The sequence below is a fragment of the Urtica dioica genome, chromosome 3, assembly GCF_054948205.1.
Source record: "Urtica dioica subsp. dioica isolate 48M chromosome 3, U.dioica_male_clone48M_v1_H2, whole genome shotgun sequence".
Classification (NCBI taxonomy): domain Eukaryota; kingdom Viridiplantae; phylum Streptophyta; class Magnoliopsida; order Rosales; family Urticaceae; genus Urtica; species Urtica dioica.
This window is the reverse complement of record NC_142758.1, coordinates 15,174,575-15,196,177: the sequence shown is the minus strand read 5'-3', so window position 1 is coordinate 15,196,177 and position 21,603 is coordinate 15,174,575. Positions and strand designations below refer to the sequence as shown.

At 46.5% G+C, this 21,603-nt stretch overlaps 1 protein-coding gene and 1 long non-coding RNA gene across 3 annotated transcripts; one reads left to right on the top strand and one right to left on the bottom strand.

The window, feature by feature from the left end:
* The first annotated feature begins 501 nt into the window (after nucleotides 1–501).
* LOC149402418 (uncharacterized) lies at nucleotides 502–2,345 on the top strand. 2 transcript variants are annotated; one of them, XR_016296135.1, is made up of 4 exons: nucleotides 502–835; nucleotides 922–993; nucleotides 1,753–1,859; nucleotides 2,245–2,345. It is a non-coding gene; the product is annotated as an uncharacterized LOC149402418 (long non-coding RNA). The 2 variants fall into 2 exon arrangements; XR_016296134.1 differs by lacking the exon at nucleotides 2,245–2,345 and having other exon boundaries at nucleotides 1,753–2,056.
* A 1,333-nt stretch (nucleotides 2,346–3,678) lies between these two features.
* LOC149402417 (uncharacterized) lies at nucleotides 3,679–6,983 on the bottom strand. Its single transcript, XM_089608369.1, has 2 exons — nucleotides 6,730–6,983; nucleotides 3,679–4,534 (listed from the first exon to the last, which is right to left on the bottom strand). The coding sequence occupies exons 1-2, from the start codon at nucleotides 6,981–6,983 to the stop codon at nucleotides 3,679–3,681; spliced, it is 1,110 nt and encodes a 369-aa protein (XP_089464495.1).
* Nucleotides 6,984–21,603: the final 14,620 nt, after the last annotated feature.

The window sequence follows — 21,603 nt, the reverse complement described above, 5'->3', positions numbered from 1 at the left end:
ATTGTAAATGATAACTTTTGAATCTCGCCGTTAGTAAATTCACGTTTAATGAATGAGCTTCTGTGTGTTACAAGTAAGTTCTTGAATGAATTATGGACGTATAAGTTTATCGAGTTAATTTAAATTATTTAAGGTAATGGGAAATCTCGGAATAAATTAAGGATTTATCGAGTTCGTCTCGAATAATAAATTATTTTCCGATGAAATATTCCAGAATTTAATTTAAGAAAATAAATTCTCAAGGATGAGAATTATTTCCGAGAACGTGATTGTCGGTTTAATCAAGAACGAACGAGGAAATTCTCGGTTTAATTACTTAATTAAAAGTTTGAGCGGGTACGGTTTTAGTCACAAAATTTTGTGACAAGGACGTGATTGTCACGTTTTTGGAGCTATTTGAAAAATAAAACTTGAGTTGGGGCTGTTTCAAAAAGACGGAAAAAAAGGATTTAATGGAAAATTCTTTTTCTTTTCTCTTCTTCTACCTTCTACTCTATTCTTCTTCATTTTACACGATATTCTTGTCTTCCTCTCTTCCTCACCGTCACGCGAACCTGCAAGGGAAAAAAGAAAAAAAACACAATAGAGCAAAATAAAAAAATTTGGCAAGCACAATCAGCCAAGAACATCCCCGGCCGGCCACCGTCACCATAGCCATCCTCTTCCTCATCTCCTACTTCCATCCTCTTCCTTTCATCTTCTCTCAGCGCCTCGCGCGCCTCGGCCACGCCGCGACCCTGGAAAATCGCGAGCAAGCTCCGGTGCGAGCTAGACCCCGCGCGCGCGAACCCGGCCACCGTAGTAGGATGAGTGGTCACCGGAGAGGAGATTAGAGGTGAGATTTCTATGATTCAGTGGAAGAATCCAAAAAATTAGGGTTTGAGTTTCCCTTCTTTGATGATTCTCGGCCGTGTGTCTCAGGAGCTCCGGCGAGCATCTCCGACGATGAAAACAGGACGAGATCGGCCAGAGTAACTCGGTTCTTCGAGGGAGGTATGATGATTTCATCCTTCATTGGAAAATCTGAGAGTTAGGATTATTGATTTGGGATTCCTAGGGTGAGCGTGAATTGATGGTTCTAGTTGAGGATTTGATTTGATTTCGGGTTGGTTTGTGCTCGGTAATGTTAAGGTTGTGATGAGTTCGAGTTTTAATTCATGATTCAATTTGTGAACCGAGTGATGTGAAGTGAAAATCTGTGAAGTTATTCTTTGTTAATCTCGTTCAATGAGTTGTGACTGATGATCATACTGTTGAGGCTGTGATGAATTTGAAAATTTGTGAGGATTGGTTTGGAAATGGTTTTGGCCGAGGGAGTGGCGTGGCCATGTTCATTTGACTGTGTGTTCTTGGCCGTGAGCTTCATTTTTTTTTTTCTGGCTGATTGATTTGGTTATTTGTAGTGATAAATTCCGAGCCTCGGGTTTAAATTTGTGATCTGTAATTGTTTGTGAGTTTTGAATTTTGAATGAATTCTCTAAATTATAGGTTGGCCATGTGACTTGGATGTGTGATTGTGAATTGGTTTGATTTTGGGATTCTATGGATGAATTGTGATTTGAGATCAGATATTCGTTTCGGGTTCGTTTAGCTCGATTTTGGAATTTAAATGTGAATTTTATTACAAGTTTGGAAATTTTGTGACAAGTTGAGAATTGTGTTAGAGGTTCGATTTCGGATTCTAAGTTTCGAGTCTAGATTTGGATGTTATGAACTGTTAGCGATGTTCGTTTTCTGAATTTCATTGCTCAGTCACAGATCAAGTCGAGACGAGCAAGAGCCGGCAGAATTGAACACGTCGAAGCCGGAAAAAAGTAGAGAATTCAGAAAAGAAAGGATATTAAAGCTCGATCTCACTCGTGAGTCGTTTATCGCTTTATAGCGTTAAACTCAAGTTATTTTCAGTGATTTGAGATTTGTAGTCTAGAATCGTTAATTATTTAATTAAGAGATATTCGAGAATTTAATTTTTGGTTAATGAATTTAGAATTCTCGATTGTATGGTTTCAGATTATTTAATTATTTAAGGCTCATCAAAATAATGATTTGGATTTTATTTCGTACTCGATCTCTGGTACGAATTCGTACGAGTCTTGAAGAAGTTTAAATTCCGAAAAGCCGGGAAATAAGTGAATTAAATTCTCGAACCCCTGAAGCGACTCGCAGTGAATCTCGATAACGAACCTTAAGCTTGTCATCACCTCTCGAATCATTGACTAATGAGTTTTCAACTTTGGGTTTTAGTTTCTCGACGTTTCAGTACGTGCTAACGCTTCAGGACGTGTAGAGTCTCGGAAGCGTGAAAAGCAAGGAAACTCCGAAAGTCAACAAATTTTTAGACGATCTTTTCCGGGTAAGTGTGGAGACTTAAGTCAACTACATACTAAGGGAATAACCCTGTTTACGTGCATTATTGCTTGTTAGTAAACAAGAATAGGAAAAGCTTTAAAATCGAATAATTTCAAAGATTAAGGCTTCGGCCGCTTTTCCTGAAAACTTAGCGTGAGTTCGCCCAATAAGTTCGAATGTAAGATTTGTCAAACCCAGCCTCTATTATTTGATATAATCATCCCTTAGGATCTGTGATTGACCCGTTCGAACGGGGGAGACATGAGAGCCGTGTTTAACTCTCGAATTCAAATCGAGGGTAGAAGTACCGGGAGTCATATCCCGAGTCTTCAACCTAAAACACTAACGAGCATAAAAGGGAAATGAAATTTCTTTCAGGATTTATCCTGAGTCGCTCTCATGTAAGTAACATAGGCGTATACTCTGAGTGCAGCAGAGTACCCGAAACTTAAAGAATTGTTGTGTCGATGGTACCAAAATGAAATGAACCCTGACGGTCTATGAGGGCCTGGGGGATGGCGCTGAGTACTCATTTATCGGGAAGTCGACCAAGAGTCGTACCCGATCTTGATGCCAGGTTATGAAGACCTGAAGAATGCACCTTGACGGGCTATGAGGGCCTGGGGGACGTCGAATGAAGTTGGTACCATTAGTGGATCCCAGACTAACATTAAAACTCTTAGGCCGCCGGACGACTGCTGCTCGAAGTCTAAGGTTGGTCTCTTGTCGTTCTAAACGTTATAGCGGGGATGTGTGTAACCTTAGAGACGACCAGTACTAGTTAGAGTATGCGTGCATCAGTCATGCTCTAGAATTGTTAGATTTGCATCCATGGATTCTTATGTGCTTGTTAGCACGTCACATGTTATCACATGGCATTTGTCGCTTTATTTTCTAAGTTAGACTCTCACTTACTGAGTCAATCAACTCGTAGTTTTATGACCATTGATAATGTAGAGAAGGGCAAGATGACGATGTGAATAAGAAAACTGAAGACGAAGACCAGACGTGTATCTCTTGACCTTTGGGCTAATGGGAACTCACCCGGGATCAACCTCTGCTATAGTAATATCTATATTTTGTTGAACCCCTTCCGTACTCTACGCTCCTAAAACTATCTCATGTAATTATACGTAAACCCATGAGCTGATATGTATATATATAAAGAGTCGTCGTGAGACTCAAAATCTGAATTGAGAAAAACGAAAAATTTACCCGGGTTTTCATATAACCACTTATAATACTTATGTATTATCGTATTATGTTTAATATAAGTATTATGGTTATTATGTTTATTTGATTCTGTTTCTGTTGATATGAGATATATTATTATATTGACGTTGAGACTTGTGACGTAACCCACCGTCGCGGCTCGTGAACCAACGATGAGAGGTCGCGAGTCATGACAGTGTCCCCCCTCATCGTGTATTTTGGTGCCAAGCTTCTCAGCTTACTCGCTTCCTCCTTGCTTTCGGGGACGTCTCCTTGCTTGAGGTACTCTACGAGTGGCGTCATCCATGACGGGGGTGGCACTTCGTCAATCACCCCTAAGTCGCTTCTTGAGACGTAGGGTCGGGTCAACACTTCTATCGGGACATTGCCTTCTCCCTCTTCGTCCATCCCTGACGCAAGGCGCGCCAGGGCATCGGCCTCGATGTTCGCCTCGCGGGGAACTTGGACTATCTCGAACCATGACAGGGGTTCCAGGTTCTTCTGAGTCTTAGATAGATATGCGATCATGCTCGGCTCCTTGGCTGCGTAGTCGCCCTTCATCTGGTTCATAATTAGTTGTGAGTCGCAATGGATGCACATGTTCTGGATTTCTAGCTTGTTTGCCAACTCCAAGCAAACGATCAGGGCTTCGTACTTCGCCTCATTGTTGGAGGCATTGAACACGAATCGTAATGCATACCTCAATTTTTCCCTATCGGGATTCGTGAGTACGACGTCGGCGCCAGCCCCTCGGCCGTTTGATGCACCGTCCACATGCAAGTCCCAGACCGGCCTTATCGGGTCATTGGTCCTTTTCTTCGACGACCCGTCGTGGTCGTTCTCCTTGTCTTCCTTGTCTCCATCTATTGAGGGCGTGTTGGTGAATTCTGCCACAAAGTCGGCGATGGCCCGACCTTTGATAGTGGTTCTCGATTGAAACTCGACCCCGTACTCTCCCAGCTCTTGAGACCATCTGACCATTCATGACGAGGTCCCTTTTTGCAGAGCCTTTTCGATGGGATGTCCAGTGCGCACCACGATCGGATGCGCTTGAAAGTAAGGGCGCAATTTTCCCGCGCTCATGACAAGGGTGAGAGACAATCTTTCGATTTCCGGATATCGAGTCTCGGCGTCGAGGAGCGCCTTGCTAACGTAGTAAACCGGCCATTGGACCTTGTCTTCCTCACGTATCAAGACCGCGTTCACGGCCCTGTCGGCAACCGTGAGATAGACGTATAAGGTCTCACCGTCTTTCGGTTTTACAAGGAATGGAGGGGAGCTGAAGTAGGTCTTCATTTCGCGGAACGCCTTCTCGCACTCTACCGTCCACATGAACCTGTCAGTCTTTTTCAAAGCCTTGAAGAATGGTTGGCACCTGTCGGTGGCCTTGGACACGAATCGCGTTAGGGCGGTGATTCTTCCCGTCAAACTTTGTACTTCTTTAACCTTATGTGGCGACCTCATTTCCAAGATCACCTTGATTTTTTCGGGATTAGCCTCGATCCCACGGTGGCTCACCATGTAGCCCAGGAATTTTCCAGACTCAACCCCGAGTTGGGATTGAGCTTCATTTTGTAGCGCCGCAGGATCGTGAACATCTCCCTGAGGTCTCGGACGTGGTCGTGGGCTTTGAGACTTTTGACTAACATGTCGTCCACGTAGAGCTCCAATTTTTTGCCAATCTAGTTGGCGAACATTCGATTTACCAAACTTTGGTATGTAGAACCCGCGTTTAAGAGGCCAAAAGGCATGACCTTGTGGCAATAGAGGCCGCGGTTTGTAACGAAGGTGGTCTTGATTTGATCCGGCTCGTGCATGCGGATCTGATTGTACCCCGAATAGGTGTCCATGACACTAAGCAGCTCATGGCCCGCCGTGACATCCACGAGTTGTTCAATTCATGGGAGAGGAAAGCTGTCCTTCGGGCAGGCCTTGTTGAGATCTTTGTAATCGATGCAGATCCGCCACTTCCCGTTTGGCTTTTTCACCATGACGACATTGGACACCCATTTGGGGTGTTCCGCCTCCCTAATCAAGTTGACGGCGAGAAGTTTGTCAACTTCTCCAATGGCCTGGTATCTTTCCCCATTGGCGCTCGCCTTGGCTGGATGCGTTCGGTCACTCTTTTGTTGTCATTGAGGCGGTGGACAATTATCTCGGGGTTATTGTGACATCGGTTAGTATTTAAAATGGTTATATTGATTAATGTTGATATTGAATTGTTTATGAATTTCTCAATTGTTCGAATTGTTTATGAATTTCTTATTATTTGAATTGTTTATGAATTTGATATTGTTATGTTTAAATGAAGTTGGAATTGATATAGAATTTCTGATCCCCGGCATGTCGGCGTGTGTCCACGCGAAGACGTCCTTGAACTCGCAGAGGAAGGCCGCAATTTGGAGTCGGATCTCGGTCAGGAGCTGGGTACCTACCTTGACTACTTGGTCAGACTTGGCGTCGTCCAGCACAACGGGAACGAGGTCATCCGGGCTCGACATCGTCCCTTTGGTCCAACTCCCCGAAGGTGCTTCGTTCCTCGATCTTGCATGGGAACTTGTCTCCGAGTTGGAAGATGGTGCTCACCATCTTTCCCTTCATCTTACCATCCACCCCTGGATGTAGCACATTCTCGCCATCGATTGGTCTACCAACATTATGGCGATTCCCTTCTCGGTTGGGAATTTCATCATCAGATGGTAAGTGGAAGTTATGGCCTTCAGCCGGTTGAGAGTCAGGCGACCTATGATGATGTTGTAAGCAGACGGCTGATCCACAACCAGGAAAGACACAATGTGGGTGACCTTGATCCCCCCAGGAGTCCCGAAGGTAACTGAGAGGTCGATGGTGCCCTCCGTCATGACCCTCTCCCCGGAGAAGCCGAAGAGTGGGGTCGAGATCGGGGTCGGTCTCAGCCCGGTCAGCTTCATCCTGTCCAGAGCTGATTTGAAGATGATGTCGGCCAAGCTGCCGTTGTCAATTAGGATCCTTCGGACGAGGTTGTTAGCGACTAGGGCCGAGACGACTAGCGCATCATTTTGCGGGTGGAGCACTCGCACTACCTCCTGGTTGGTGAATAATATGGACTCAAAGGGGGTATGAGGTGGAACCTTGTATGTGTTGTGGATATGATGGGCTATCTTCCCCTGAGAGACTTCCTGCACGTACTTCTTTCTTTGTGTGACCGAGTCCCCGAACTCGGGTCGTCCCATGATCGAGCCCTCAACGTGCATTTGTGAGCTCTCCGGTTCATTGTTCGCCGTCCGATCAGTAATGGTGACCGTCGTCTGACCCTTCCTTTCTTGCTGCGGGCGTTCTCCGCCCGCTGCGGCTGTCCTGATCATTCTGAGGACGTATTCCTTCAACTTCCTGTCTTGGATAAGGGCTTCGATTTGACGTTTGAGCTGGTAGCACTCAGACATCAGGTGTCTATGATCTTGGTGGTATTCACAAAACTTTCTTCGATCCCGCTTCATGGGATCCTTCGTGAGAGGAGCGGGACTTCCTAGCTTGTCGCGGTGCAAAGCCAGGATCAGCTCTTGCGGAGTGTTGAGAGGGGTGAATGCTGAGAACTTTCGGAAGCTGTCAACATGCGAGGGCCTTAGCCCGGGGAGGGAGCGACCGTTAAGGGGCATGGCCTCCTTTATTTATCCTCTTTCGATTCTCGGGACGATCCCCATCCTGATCGTCACGATGGCGACCGCCTTGTCCCCCGGCTTTCTGCCCGTCTCGACCATCGAGGTATTCCTCGATCCCCATGTAAGTGCGGGCTCTCGACATGAGCTCCGCCATGTCCCTTGGGACCTTTCCGACAATAGACTTGAAGAAGTCGCTCGTGCGAGCTCCCTACGTGATCGCTGTGATGGCGTCATTATCATCGAATCCTTCGACCTTTTGGAATTCTTCAGTGAAGCGAGGTAGATACTTCCTCGAGGTCTCGTCTCTCCCCTGCCGGATGGACATGAGGTACGTCTTTGATTTCTTCTGTGCCACAAGAGTGACAAATCGGGCGAGGAAGGCCTCGCAAGGCTCGAAAGGACGGGATGCTCCCCGACCTTAGGCTTCGGAACCATTCGAATCCTGACCCGGTGAGGGTCAGGCTGAATGCTTGGCACATGGTGGCATCCGACTGTCCTTTGAGCCGTCAAACGTTCCCGCGGGGTGAGGCAACCCTTGGTAGGGTCGCCCGATGAACGTCTCGGCTATCGGCCATATCATCTCCGGGGGTGGCTCTCTCCCCGACAAGGGACCGTGTTTGGCCGCATCTTGAGCCCGAGGGGGCGAACCCCCGAGAATAAGAGCGCGAGCATTGGAGCGCCGGTGGGGCTGGCCCGACCGTGGCATCCCTTGTCCTTTTGGGCCGGGAGCATACGAGGCTAGGGGTTGCCTCGTCGGTCCTAGACTCCCCCTCATAGTCGGGGTCGGAGTCGCCATCACTGGGACCACCCTTGACATCGTAGCCGAGAAGGTCGACGATAAGCGTGCTGTCCACGCCGGGGCAGTCTAGGAGCTCGACGAGCCTCCGAGCCTTGTCCTCGCGGAGGACGGCTTTGGGGTTAGCCGCCGAGACTTGGGGCTGGCTCTCGTTATCACGAGGCTACCCTCCTAGGCGGTGTGCGAGGTTTCTGTGGTCGTACCACGAGCCAGTCGCTCGGGTGCCCGCAAAAGTGGTCGGAACTTGGACTCATCTTTCGAGAGTCGTAAAGATTGCAAGAAAAGAGGTTTGAAGGGAGAGCATCGCCAAGGTCGGGAGGCCCACTCTTTCTAGCGCCAAAATGTTGTCGCTCGTTTTCGGACAACTATTTAGGAGCCTAAAGCGGTCAGACCCAAGGCCAGACCAAGTGGTTTCGTTTCGGCTCGAGCGTGTCGGACTTGGTGTCCTAAGTCGTCCCTTAGCTGTCGGTGGTGTTTGCCTCGTCCATCGTCGGCCCTGCGAGAGAAAGAAACGATGAACTACAAAGGGGAAACAGAGGGGGTGCCTCTGTTTACCTCTCCGACGTTCAACATTAGTAGGATTAATGTGGAATATAGAGGGTTTAGTGTTTAGAGGACCGAAGCTTGAGAGAAACGAGTGAGGTACGAGTTCAACAGCGTTTCAGTATTCAATTTCGGATTACCTGAGTCGAGGGATTGAGCCTCGTATTTATAGTCGACCAAGGGGTGTTTCAGGAACCCCTTGGCCGAGTGAAATTGGGCCGGCCATTGGCCGAGTGTAAAGTGGGGCCGGCCATTGGCCGGGTGTGAAGCGGGGCCGGCCATTGGCCGGGTGAAGGGCTTTAGCCGGCAATTGGCCGGGTGAAGGGCTTGGGCCGGCCAATGGCCGGGTGAAGGTTGGGCCGGCGATTGGCCGGGTGAGAATTCGGGCCGGCCATTGGCCGAGTGAAACTCGGTCGGCCAATGGCCGGGTGAAGGCTGGGCCGACCATTGGTTGGGTGAGAACGTTCGTTCGGCCAACGGGGCCGATAGGGCTGCCGGTTCGCGCCGGGCCGATAATAGCCTCCCGCCTCAAACGCTAAATGACGACAAGTCATAACGCTGAACGAGCGGAGTTTGAATCCCAACTAGGGACATGGAGTTGCCAACACTATTGGCAAGGGCACAAGTCCTTCGAGCCATAGCAGCTTGCACATAAGGCACATACGAGCAACATCACCTAGACAACAGACAACGAGATAGCATTCGACTTGAAAGCAATAAATATCTCATAAATAAAAAAGAGCGACCGCTCTGAATCCAACAAATATGCGCTAAATGCAAGTGCGCTAAAACAAAACCAAAATCCTGAGAAAGGAAAAAGCGCTAAATATACGTGCTATATAAATAAAAAGTGCTACTTGGCTCACGATGCACCCTCATAAAGAGGGGGAACAAGGTGTTGAAAAAGTCGAAGGTAACCCCCCGAGTCTCGTTCTCGACTGCGGTCGCCTCTTGACGCTCCACTGCTCCCGCTCGGTGGGCCACCTCGGCCTCGATGTCGATTCGTCTTGCAGGTTGGACGCTCACCGCTCTGCCTCAGCAAGCAAAGAGGAAAGGCGAGCGTTCTTCTCCGCCAGAGAGTCGCGCTCGCGCTCTGTCCGAACACGCGCCGCTTCGCTCGAAGCAAGCTGGCTTTGGGATGTCTCCATAGCATCTGACCGAGCGTCCAGCTGACGGCGTAGTTCGGCGACCTTGGTAAGCTCTCCAACCATCTTGGCCACCGATATCTGTGCTCCATCGCATCGATCCCGAGAGATCTGGAGCTCCACCTTGGTCTCTCGAAGTTGGTCCCGAAGCGTCTCGAGGTTCGCCCTCGAGTGTGAGCTGCGATCGACCCGGACCAGCGTAGTCTTCGCTAGAGCAAGCTCCTCTTGAGCAATCCCCAAGCACCGGATGAAGTCGTGCAGAATCCTGTCACTCAGCACGGCTCTCGCATATCCCTGCAGCGACAAACGAAGGCAAGGGTTAAAAACAGACCTGTGCTTATAAGGGAATAAATAAAGGTATTGACCCTCTGAGCGTCGGTAACCCCCGCCTAGAAGAAGGCGATGTCGCTCTTTGACACCACGCCCTTCCACCAAGATAAGGGAGACTCCTTCAGATATCGAAAGAAATCAGCTAGAGACTCATTCGCCTCCGGTTCCACCGCGGAGTTCACTCTCTTGGACTCGGAACTCTCATTTGGAGGCGGTCATGGCACGCTGCGTCTTCCAGTGCCACTCCATGAAGCTCATCGCCAACAGGCAATAGAATGCCGGGCTCATCGCGTAGGCATAGACTTCTAGTCGAGTCAGATCCGCTGAACGATTGGCTGAAAGGGGAGGCGCCGCCCATAAGCGAGGCTCCCTATCGTTACGGCAGCAAACCCGTTCCTCGGGCGGGATGAGTGGTCCTCGGGGACAGGTCTAAGCAGCCCCACCGAGGGAAGGATGTTGTACGTCTCCTGAAGCGTGCTGAACCATCGAGGTCAACATGATTGCCCTCTCTATACCAGCGGGTCCTCTCCATGGACTTCCCAGAGCCATAGTCCAAAGACTCTGCGACATAAAGACCCTCCTGGCCGTCTCCAGTACTTTCCCGCTAAGCTCCACTCTCCCCATCGTAGGGGAAGCCTCTAGGTCCTCTCTAGGACCCTCTGAATCCGACCGTAGGGGGTCATCGGAGTGAATCTCGTCCAAGAATGATTTGGACGGAACAATCGCAAGTTTGGCGCCCGAGGCCTCTAAGTCAGAGCCCGGGGAAGCCCTGCGAACTTGGCCACCTCGTCTCGCCGCTTAGGCGAGGGGGCGTCGAAGGACAGCTCGTGGGAGACCAGGTTTATCACCAAGTGTGACGAGCGCGTGTCATGAGACCCCTCTTCCCCCCCTCGTTCGGGGCCACACCTAGTTGATGGAACGATCTCAGGCACTGCCAGCTCGGTTAGTGCAGCGGCGTTAGTCTCCAATTCCGCAAGCCATTGATCGGCCACGCGAGAATCTTCCTCGACATAGATCAGAATCCCGTCGAGTTCCTCAAGGGGACCCTTGGCTGCCCTCCCAGAATTTTGGGAAGGGCAGGAAAGGTTGACCTCGGGACCGTCGATTTGGGAAAAGAATTTACTCCTCATCGAAGTATGGAAAAAGTAGGCAAGCCCCAAAAATTTCAACTCAAAAAATAGAATTTTTTAATTCTTAAGGCTGCCAAGTGTGAAGAAATGGGGGAGGGGACTCTCCTATTTATAGGAAAGGAAGGAGTAGGAAGCCTACTCCTATCCCCCCCCCCCCCCGGCCAAAAAAGAAATATATATATATATATATATATATATATATCGAGAGGGACAAAAAGACCTTAACGCCCTTTAAAATTAAAGTTCATGACTCACGACTCGCGAGCCATGAACATGGAGGGCTAATGCTACCTGTCTTTTTCAAGAAATCGGAAAAACAAAAACGATATCACGCCGGCAGGACCACCTGCCGGGCCCGGCCCATGCATGTGCCGGCCCGCGCGCACATGGGGGCCTGCGCATGCACCTAGCACCCTCGGCCCACGGGCCCGTGCTCGCTAAGTGCCCCCGGCCCTCCTGCCCGTGCTCGCCCTCGCGCCCTCGGCCCGCGAGGCCTTCGCGCCCCAGGCCCTCCGGCCCGCGCGCGCACTCGCGCCCCCACGCCCTCCGACCCGCGCGCACCTTAGCGCCCCTGGCCCACCGCCCCGTTCGCGTCCTCGTGCCCCCGGCCTTCCGGCCCGCGCGTGCGCCCGTGTATGCCCTCCCTCGTGCGCCCGGCTTCCTCCCCCACGTGCGCCGTGCCCCGCGTCCTACCATCTAGTGGGCCTCAAGGGGGCCGGCCCAAGGCTTCCTCCAAAACCTATAAATACCCCCCTCATTTTTACTTGAGGGGAACCTTTTCGCTTCACCTTGATCTCACTACTTCTTGAGACTTTGGAGAACTTTCTTCTCTCTCACCACTCTCGTGACATTCCAAGAGCTCTTTCTCTCCTCTCCTGGCTCGGTTAAGAAATCTGAGAAATCCCCTCGACGAGAGGGGAACGCGTTCTAGTTATGCGACCTGAGTCTTCACAACGCACAAGCTGCGCCCCAGCTTCTTGGCCCTTGGGTTAGGACTCTGAGCTACGAGTTACGCGGCCACTCTAAAGTGTTCACTAGAAGCTACGAGCCGGGTCCTTCTCTAAAGTCTTAGATTCTCAACCTCTGAGCCCAAGATAGCCCCTACACCTACATTGAACTACGTTCTGACCTGATCCCGGATGACAGGTACGTAGGCAGCCAACCTTTTGCATGGTCACACCCTCCAATACACATCTCAGGGTCTAGAGGGTGCAACTCGGTCTTCAAATTCACATTTTTGGCCCGGGTGCGGTCACTTGGACCGGTCTTGGATCGAACCGCCCGAGGTTTTTAATCTATGTCCAAGGTGTGGACGGCAAACCCGTTCAAAAAAGAGTTAGCACGATTTACCAGCTAGAAGACGACTACCTGTCTAATAAAAAAGACGCAGGACAACTCAGGGAACTAGATCCCCACGATGAGATCGAGAGGTTGGAAGTTGACACCCCTGATGATCTCACTTCTATCGTTCTCGACGAAGCCAAACCTGACCAGGTTGTGAAGATCGGTGCACAACTCACTCTCGCCATCAAGACTCAACTCGCGTCCTTCCTTCGGGAGTTTAAGGATGCCTTTGCATGGACTCATGCAGACATGCCTGGAATAGACCCCGATGTGATTGTGCATCGGTTGAACGACGACAAAAACATCGCCGAAAAAGTACAAGCTAGACGCGCGTTCGACCTTGAACGATACCTAGCAATAAACGAAGAAGTTGAAAAGCTTCTCTCCGCTGGCTTCATCCGAGAAGCCAAGTACCCGAAGTGGGTGCCAACGTCGTTATGGTAAATAAGCCTAATGGGAAGTGGCGCATTTGTATAGACTACAAAGATCTTAACAAGCCTGCCCAAAAGACTACTTTTCGATCCCATGCATCGAACAACTGGTCGACGCCACAGCTAGACATAAGCTACTAACTTTCACGGACGCCTACTCGGGCTATAACTCTGATACGAATGCACGATCCAGATCAGATAAAGACAACCTTCATCACTGATCTAGGCCTCTACTGTTACAAGGTCATGCCTTTTGGCCTTAAGAACGCGAGAGCTACTTACCAACGACTGGTAAACCGGATCTTCGCCGACCTAATCGACAAGACTATGGAGGTATACGTGGACGACATGCTCGTTAAAAGCCTAATGGCTACTAATCACGTAGACAACCTAAGGGAGATGTTCTTAATCCTCCGCCGGTATAAAATGAAGCTCACTCCCAACAAATGCATGTTCGGGGTTGAGTCTAGTAAGTTCGCAGGCTACATCGTTAGCCGGCGAGAAATCAAAGTGAACCAAAAAAAAATCAAGGCACTCCTTGACATGAGATCTCCTCGACGAGTTAAGGAAGTCCAAAGTCAAACCTGTCGGATTTCCGCCCTCTCGTGTTTTGTGGCTATGGCAACCGACAAGTGTCAACCGTTCTTCAAAGCTATAAAGAAGACAGGCGGCCTACTTCGGAATCAAAGCGAACCCCGAAAAAGCCTTCCAAGAAATGAAGGCCTACTTCGGAACACCTCCGTTCCTCTCCAAACCGAAGGAAAGTTAGACGCTTTACGTCTACCTCGCCTTCTCTGAACGGGCCGTAAGCGATGTGTTAGTCCGCGAAGAAGTTAAGGTTTAGTGGCCTATCTTCTACGTGAGCAAAGCCTTACTCGACGCCGAAATACGTTATGCAGAGATAGAGAAACTCTCTCTCGCTCTCCTCGTAGCCGCCAAAAAGCTACGCCCCTACTTCAAGGCTCACCCTATCGCTGTCGGAATATGACACCCCATCGGTAAAGCTCTTCAAAAGGGAACATGACGATCTGGTCCCAAGAATTGAACGAATATAGAATCGAGTTCCACCCAAGACCGGCAATAAAGGCTTATGCCCTAGCCGATTTCATGGCAGAATTCTCCTATACTCCCAACATGGGAAGAGCGGAAGACTACTTGACCGACGACTTGCCGGCTCGAAAGAGAAATGTCGACGCTACGGGTCCCATTTGGGAATTACACGTACACAGAGCATCCAACGCTCAGGGAGCCAGCGCCGGGGTGATTTTAACTAATCCCGATCGGGAGAAGTTACGCTATGCCCTCCACTACGGATTCCAAGACTCCAACAACGAGGCCGAGTATGAAGCCCTCATTGTGGGACTAGAGCTCGCTCAAAAGCTCAACGTACAAAATTTAAGAATACACTGCGACTCGCAATTGATCGTAAATTAGGTTAAGGGCGACTACATCGCCAAAAAGCCTAACATGATCGCCTACCTGGAAAAAACAAATGCCAAGCTAGATGCCTTCTCTTGGTTTGAGATCATCCAGATCCAAAGAGAAGAGAACGCCGAGGTTGATGCTCTCGCTCGCCTCGGCTCCGGTATCACCGTAGCCGGGTTAGGAACTATCCCGATCGAGTCTCTTTCGCGACCATCTGTCTCATGGGACGAGGTTGGAACGATCGAGAGTACTGCTCATCCGACTTGGATGACTCCGCTTACGGATTTCTTGTGAGGAGGGATACTCCCTGAAGACCGCAAAGAAGTGGAAATGCTAAAAGCCCTCGCATCTAAGTATGTGTTAAGAGGCGAAGCCCTATACAGGCGCGGGTACTCAACCCAGCTACTTCGATGCCTTGATAGCGTCGAGTCGACTAAGGTCCTCCGTGAAATTCATGAAGGCATCTATGGGAACCACTCCGCTGGGAGATCCCTTTCGCTCAAAGTACTCCGACAAGACTATTTCTGGCCCAAGATGAAGAAAGACGCATACAATTGGGCGAGAAAGTGCGACAAGTGTCAACGTTACTCTAACATTCCATGGCAACCGCCATCTCCCCTGAAGTGCATTGTTGTACCACGTCCCTTTGCAAAATGGGGCGTAGACATCATCGACAAGCTTCCTCAAGCTCCAAGACAGTACAAATACGTCATCGTCGCTATCGACTACTTCACTAAATGGGTCGAAGCCGAGCCTCGAGCCAGAATCACCGAGGCCAACACAACAAACTTCATTTGGAAGTCCATCATATGCCAACACGGCTTCCCAGTGTCAATTGTGACCGACAATGGTGCACAATTCGACAATGCCTAGATTAGAGAAATCTACGCTCAACTAGGGATCAACAAGACATTCTCGACCTTGGCCTATCGAAGTTGGTCCTAAAGCGTCTCGAGTTCCACCCCAGAGTGTGAACTACGATCGACATGGGCCAGCCTAGACTTTGCCTGAGCAAGCTCCTCTTGAGCAATCACCAAGCGCCGGATGAAGTTGTGAAGAATCCTGTTACTCCGCACGGCTCTTGCATATGCATGTGGCGACAAACGAAGGTAAGGGTTGAAATTAGAATTGCGCATATAAGGAAACAAATAAAGGTGCTGACCCTCTGAGCGTCGGTAACCCCCGCCTGGAAGAAGGCGATGTCGCTCTTTGACACCATGCCCTTCCACCAATATAAGGGAGAATCCTCGAGATGTCAAAAGCAATCAGCTCGAGACTCATGTTGTCAATGGTGCCCACTAGAAGAGTTGTAGTCTTTATTTTGTACATTAGATGTAATAAAGTCTCACGAAGACTCTTGCTTGTAATTGCTTATTCATTTAATAAAAGGTTGAGACGTTCATTCATTCTTCCTTGTCTGTTTGAAGCTTTATGATAAAACATTAGTCTTTAGTCCATAAACAAACTTAACAACTTACAAAGAGACAACTGTAGATTTGCATGAACAAACTCTTCGTAGTTTGCTTAAAACGATATATTCGTCGCAATCTAAGTGTCAAAGGACTATTGACCTCAGTACAATTGTTAGGAGAATCTATGATGTCTGGTTATGGGGAATTCTGAGTTGGAGACTCTATAGTTCTTCTAGGTATCTTCAAAATGTACTGAATTGACCAGTGCACTTCTAGAGACCAGATAAGAACAAACCATTTAACCTCTTATGTCTCGAAGTCACTACGTATGAATTGCATCGTGCTTACCTTAATCCTGAAATGAGAAATGCCATTTCACAGCTTACGTATTCTCATTTGAGAAAGTCAGACTTCGGACTCACTATGTGTTTCTAAACAAGACCTATTGGTGAAGTACTAACTTGTGAAGATGTCATGAGTAACTTTGTGAAGTTCTCATAGATATGAAATTCATGTACAAGATTGCTAAAATGCAATGTATATCACCTCATGCTTTGTTCCTTGGAATGTGAATAAATGAACTGGCCAGTGTCCAAATTGAGTCTTGACTCTTTTGGATGAAACAATGTGACTTGTTAGCTCCTCGTCAATACATTGTTTCTAACTTATTCACAAGCGACGAATGAGTTGAGGAAATAACAGCTAGAAGAGTAAAATGTTAATTTTGTAAATCCCGACTAGCTGATGATATTCATGAAGGGTAAACATAGATAATATTCAATGGATCCACTCATTACAATTAGGTTGAATTCTTGAGTAGAACATAAATTCAATGTAACCGAGAGATTTTCAGTGTCAACTCTCTAGTGGAGTCAGTTGACATTAAGCTAAAATTGAAAAAGCTTTGTGAACTTTTGAGTCCAAGTTTTTAGATCAAGATTTGTTCATTTGGATCAATGAGGTCACTGTCACTAATCACATCGAGTAGGAATAGTTAAACTAGAAGTTAAGTCAAAACAAGAACGAGATAAGTTTTGCGAAAATTGTTAAAAGGGTAATTTTGTCTTTTTGGATGTAGCATGGTTATATGATGAACTAAATCACTCGGCCATGATGTGTTCATTGGGCCTTGTGGATTAATTTCATTTCATAAGAGTTTTATTGAAAATTCTTAATGGGCCTTTCTCATGTTGTCATGAACAAATGAAGAAGCATCTAGAAGCTCCTTCTAGGAGACTAGGCCGCCCACCCTATAGAAAAAGAAATGGAGATAATTTTGTGCATAAATGTATCAAGATACTTGCCAAAAGAAAAAGAGGAAACAAATTTCCTCTAAGAGGAAGGAGGGAAATCGGCCAAGGCTTAAGGGAAGCAAAAGAGGAAACAAATCCAAGGCTTGTAGAAGCCTTATTTGGCCGCCCAAATGAAAGAGGGTAAGAGGGAATATTTTGCTCATGAATATGTTATATTCAATAGAAGAGGGAACTACCTTATTGAAGGTGAAACCTCTCCTATAAATAAAGCCCTCATTCTTTTCATTTCATTCATCCCAAGTTTTAGAGATTGAGAGCTTCTCTCTCTAGCTTGGCCGCCCCTTCCCTCTCTCTCTCTAAGTTTTCTTTCGTTTTTGTTTTGGCACCTATGTCCTCATTTGACCTAGTAATTTTAGCTCTTCGACTTTGAGACTTGTTCTCGAGTCGTCGTGTTTAAAAGTGCCCACTCACTAATTCCTTTTCTCTCGAGTGATTATAGTGATAGAAACCTTCGTGGTTGCTCGAGTTGGCGAGGAAAGAAGAGAGACGTGCTGCGAGGGGAGACGAACGTTTTCAACCTTCCGAAGGCTCGTCAACGTTCAAGCTTCTCAAAAGGTTAGTAAATTTTTAATGCTCATAATAGTTTTTATTTACACGTACTTGCTCTTTGTCTAGGTTAGTAAAATCGTTTTACTCGTTTAAAAGAAAATTTTTAATTCCCGCCGCTTAGCTGAAGCGTTACAATTTTTCTTAAACCCTAGATTAATTCCGAAAAATGGTATCAGAGCTATGGTCAAAGATATGCATGTACATGTAATTAAAATTAAGAGCTTGAAAATCGTTTTCTAAAGTTTACTAATTTTGTGACAAGTTAGAATTGTTTTCTTAGATTTTTTAAATTTATTGCTCATGCCTTTAATTTAAAAATCATTTTGATTTTCTATGAGTTTGGGATTTTATTAAAACACATTAGAATCAGCTCTAAAAGTTTTTAATTTTTTATATTAAAAAACGTGTTTTTAAGTTTGAGAAAATTTTGAGTAAATTTTGTGACTAGTTTCCCTGTCTTACTAGTTTCTTTTATTTGCTTGAATCGTTTTATGCTTGTTGTTATTTCTGTTACGCAAAAATAAAAGCCTTAACAACATCCTAAAATGTTCCGTTACACTCGATTCTTTTACGCACTCAAAGATCGAACTTTAATTATTTCTGTTTTCTTCGAGCTGGAGTAAAACCCGCAGTAAAAGTAGCATAACTCTCTTCTCAGAATTCGAAATTTAATGATTCTTAAATCAAATTTAAGGTCTATCTGTCATATTACCAATGCCATCGGTTTTAGGTTAGAAGGACATTGGAGCCGCTAGTTATGGTGATTTTACTCTAAGGTGCACAATTGTTCCGAAAGTCCAGTTTTTTAGAAATCCGGGTTTTCAGCCCCACTACCATGAGTTATAGAACTCTAATCAGAAAATTTTCCTGAGCAAAAATGTTTTTTTATAAGATTATAAACATAATGTGAAAGATTAAAATGTTTTGATTTTTGAAAGTTTAATTGAAATTGAATTTTTACAAAACCAGTTTGAATTTTGAAAAACCGTTTTCGTTTTCAAACTTGAAAATATTTTGTTATCCAAATCAAATAAGTTTTCAAAATGTTTTCAAAACTATATCTATATCACATATATTCAAAATCTATATGCTCTTGAAAATTTGAGTGGGAGGTCTCTTCGTAGACGAGCCGAAAAATAAAAAGATGTGTAATCTTAAACATCCAAGTGTTCGAGTGAGTTGAAATTCACACTTCCCTCATGCACTTTCCCCGAATAGAAAATAGGAAAAGATCCGAGTATGTACCTTGTGTCTTTATGCACTAACACTGCTCTGAACATGAACTTCTAGGATTCTTTTCTAGTTGTCCGCTCTATCGCTCTATAACTAGGAAAACCGTTTCCGAACTTATAAGAGTCGATGTACCGACTCCAAAAACTAAGTGGGAGGGTTATACTTGTTGTTTGTAACCGACGATCCCCAACACTAATGAAAGAAGCAATTAACGTGAGACTAAGAGTCATTCTTGTGACCCTCTCTTCAATGGGAGTACTCTATGGAGTTTTTCCTTCGATCATTGCTCAATGTGCTACGTCCGAGAGTGAGACTATGAAGACAAGGCCTCCTCTTGGGGGATTGTTTTTTCAAAGTTGATCTCTTGGACTAAGTGGTTGGTTGCACACTTAGACTTAGTCCCCGGTAATCCTCCCTTGAGGCTCTGCGAAACGATATTAGTGATCAAACCAATTTAAAAGGTGGCTAGTCAAAATTGGTGCATTGACATCTTGGCTAAGCATTAATGATGTGTCATTTACTTATAAATGCATTTTTTGCGGCCTTCTCTTGAGGGAGTAAATTATCGTTTGGTTTATAACACAATTGGATTTTATCAAGTCTTAAACAAACTTAAACCCTAAACGAAAGACTAAATTATAAACTTGTTTCAACTAAATTAAGCAACATGTCTCTCAACCCTCTCTCGATCATCCATTCTTCAAATAAACTCGAAACCAAAAACTACATTAATTGGATACGTAACCTCGACATCGTCCTTATCAGTAACAAGAACAAATGGGTACTCACCACCCCGTGTCCTCCTCAAACAAGTGATGATTCGACTCGAGAGGACAAAGACTCCTTAGTGGCCTGGCTCCGCTCCGATGAGATTGTGAGGTGCTATATCTTAGCATCTATGAACAATGTGCTGTAACAACAACATCGTGACATTGAGACAGCCGCCGACATGCTCTACAATCTCCATGAGATGTTTGGAGGGCAAAAGCGTCAGGCCAGGCAACAAGCAGCCCGATAGTTTATGAACTATCGCATGAAGGCTGGGACTCCTGTCAGAGACCATATGATGCTGATCATTAGTTACCTGAATGAGATGGAAATCCTAGGATCTGAGATTGACGAGGAGACTAAAATAGATATGATCTTGGAAATTCTCCCCGAATCTTTGGATACGTCCAAGCTGAACTACTCCATGAACAAGCTAGTGTAAGTTGTTACCGAGCGAATAAAGGAGCTTCACACTACTGAGTGTCTCACTAAGAGAAAGGGGAATCAAGGAGAGGCACTGATAGGTTCACTGCCTACTTGTGAATCTTGCATAGAAGGAAAAATGGCTAAGCGACCTTTCTCCGATATGGGTCGAAGAGCCACTGAGCTGTTGGAACTAGTACATTTTGATGTATGTGGTCCGCTTAGTCAACAGGCACGTGGTGGATACGAATACTTCGCTACAGTTTTGTCTATTTGCTCAAAACACAAATCCAAGACCTTTAACGTATTTAAGCTCTCTAGGGCTTTAGTGGAAAAGCAAACAGGCAAAGTGATCAAAACCCTTCGATACGATCGAGGTGGTGAGTATATGTCTGGAGAGTTCGATGACTTTCACAAAGAAGAAGGTATCGCTTGTCAGCTTACCGCACCTGGCACACATCAACAAAACGGAGTGTCAGAGAGAAGAAACCGAACTCTTATGGAGATGGTTAGATCAATGATGAGTTATTCATCACTCCCTCTTTCCTTTTGGGGATATGCCCTCGAAACAGCCGCTTACATTCTGAACCTAGATCCGTCCAAAACGGTTCCTGGTACTCCTTATGAACGATAGACTGACCGTAAACTAAATCTTGGCCACATCAAAATTTGGGGTCGCCTCGCACACGTGCTGAGGCAAAAGACTAGCAAGTTTGCGAGTAGGTCAGAATTTTGTATGTTCGTTGGATAAGACCTTCGTTAGCAAGAATGCTCGTTTCGTTGATGAGGACTTTATGAAAGATTTGAAACCTAGAAGCAAAATTGTGCTTGAAGAAAAGTTGTGTAAGGAAACTTCTACCTCATCTTTAAGAACTGTTCTTACCCCAACTGAAACACAACCTAACTCTTCAGAATCTCGTCAAGTAGTACTTCGACGTAGTGGGAGGGCTACTCAAAAGCCTGACAGGTACATGTCCTATGGAGACTCTCTCGTAGCCGTCTCAGACATGGATGACCCTGTTTCCTATAGCCAAACGATGGCTTGTTCTTAATCAAACCTTTGGCTTGACGCCATGAAATTTGAAATGTACTCGATGTATGTCAACAAAGTCTGGAAACTTATAGACCTTCCTGAAGGGGTTAAACCTGTAGGGTGTAAGTGGGTATATAAGAAGAAAAGGGGTCCGGATGGGAACGTTGAGACTTATGGCTAAGGGTTATACCCAACAAGAAGGGATTGACTATGAAGAAACCTTCTCGCCAGTCGCGATGCTTAAATCCATCCGCATACTTCTATCCATAGCTGCAGCTCTCGACTATGAGATCTGGCAAATGGATGTCAAGACTGCCTTCCTGAATGACAATCTTGACGAGCGCATTTATATGGGTCAACCAGACGGTTTCGTGGGTAAAGGTCAAGAGACCAAGGTTTGTGAGTTACTTAAGTCCATTTATGGACTATAGAAGCATCTCGGTCATGGAATAATAGATTCGATGAAACTGTGTAAAGCTTCGGCTTTGAACAGTCAATAGATGAGCCTTGTGTTTACAAGGTAATACAC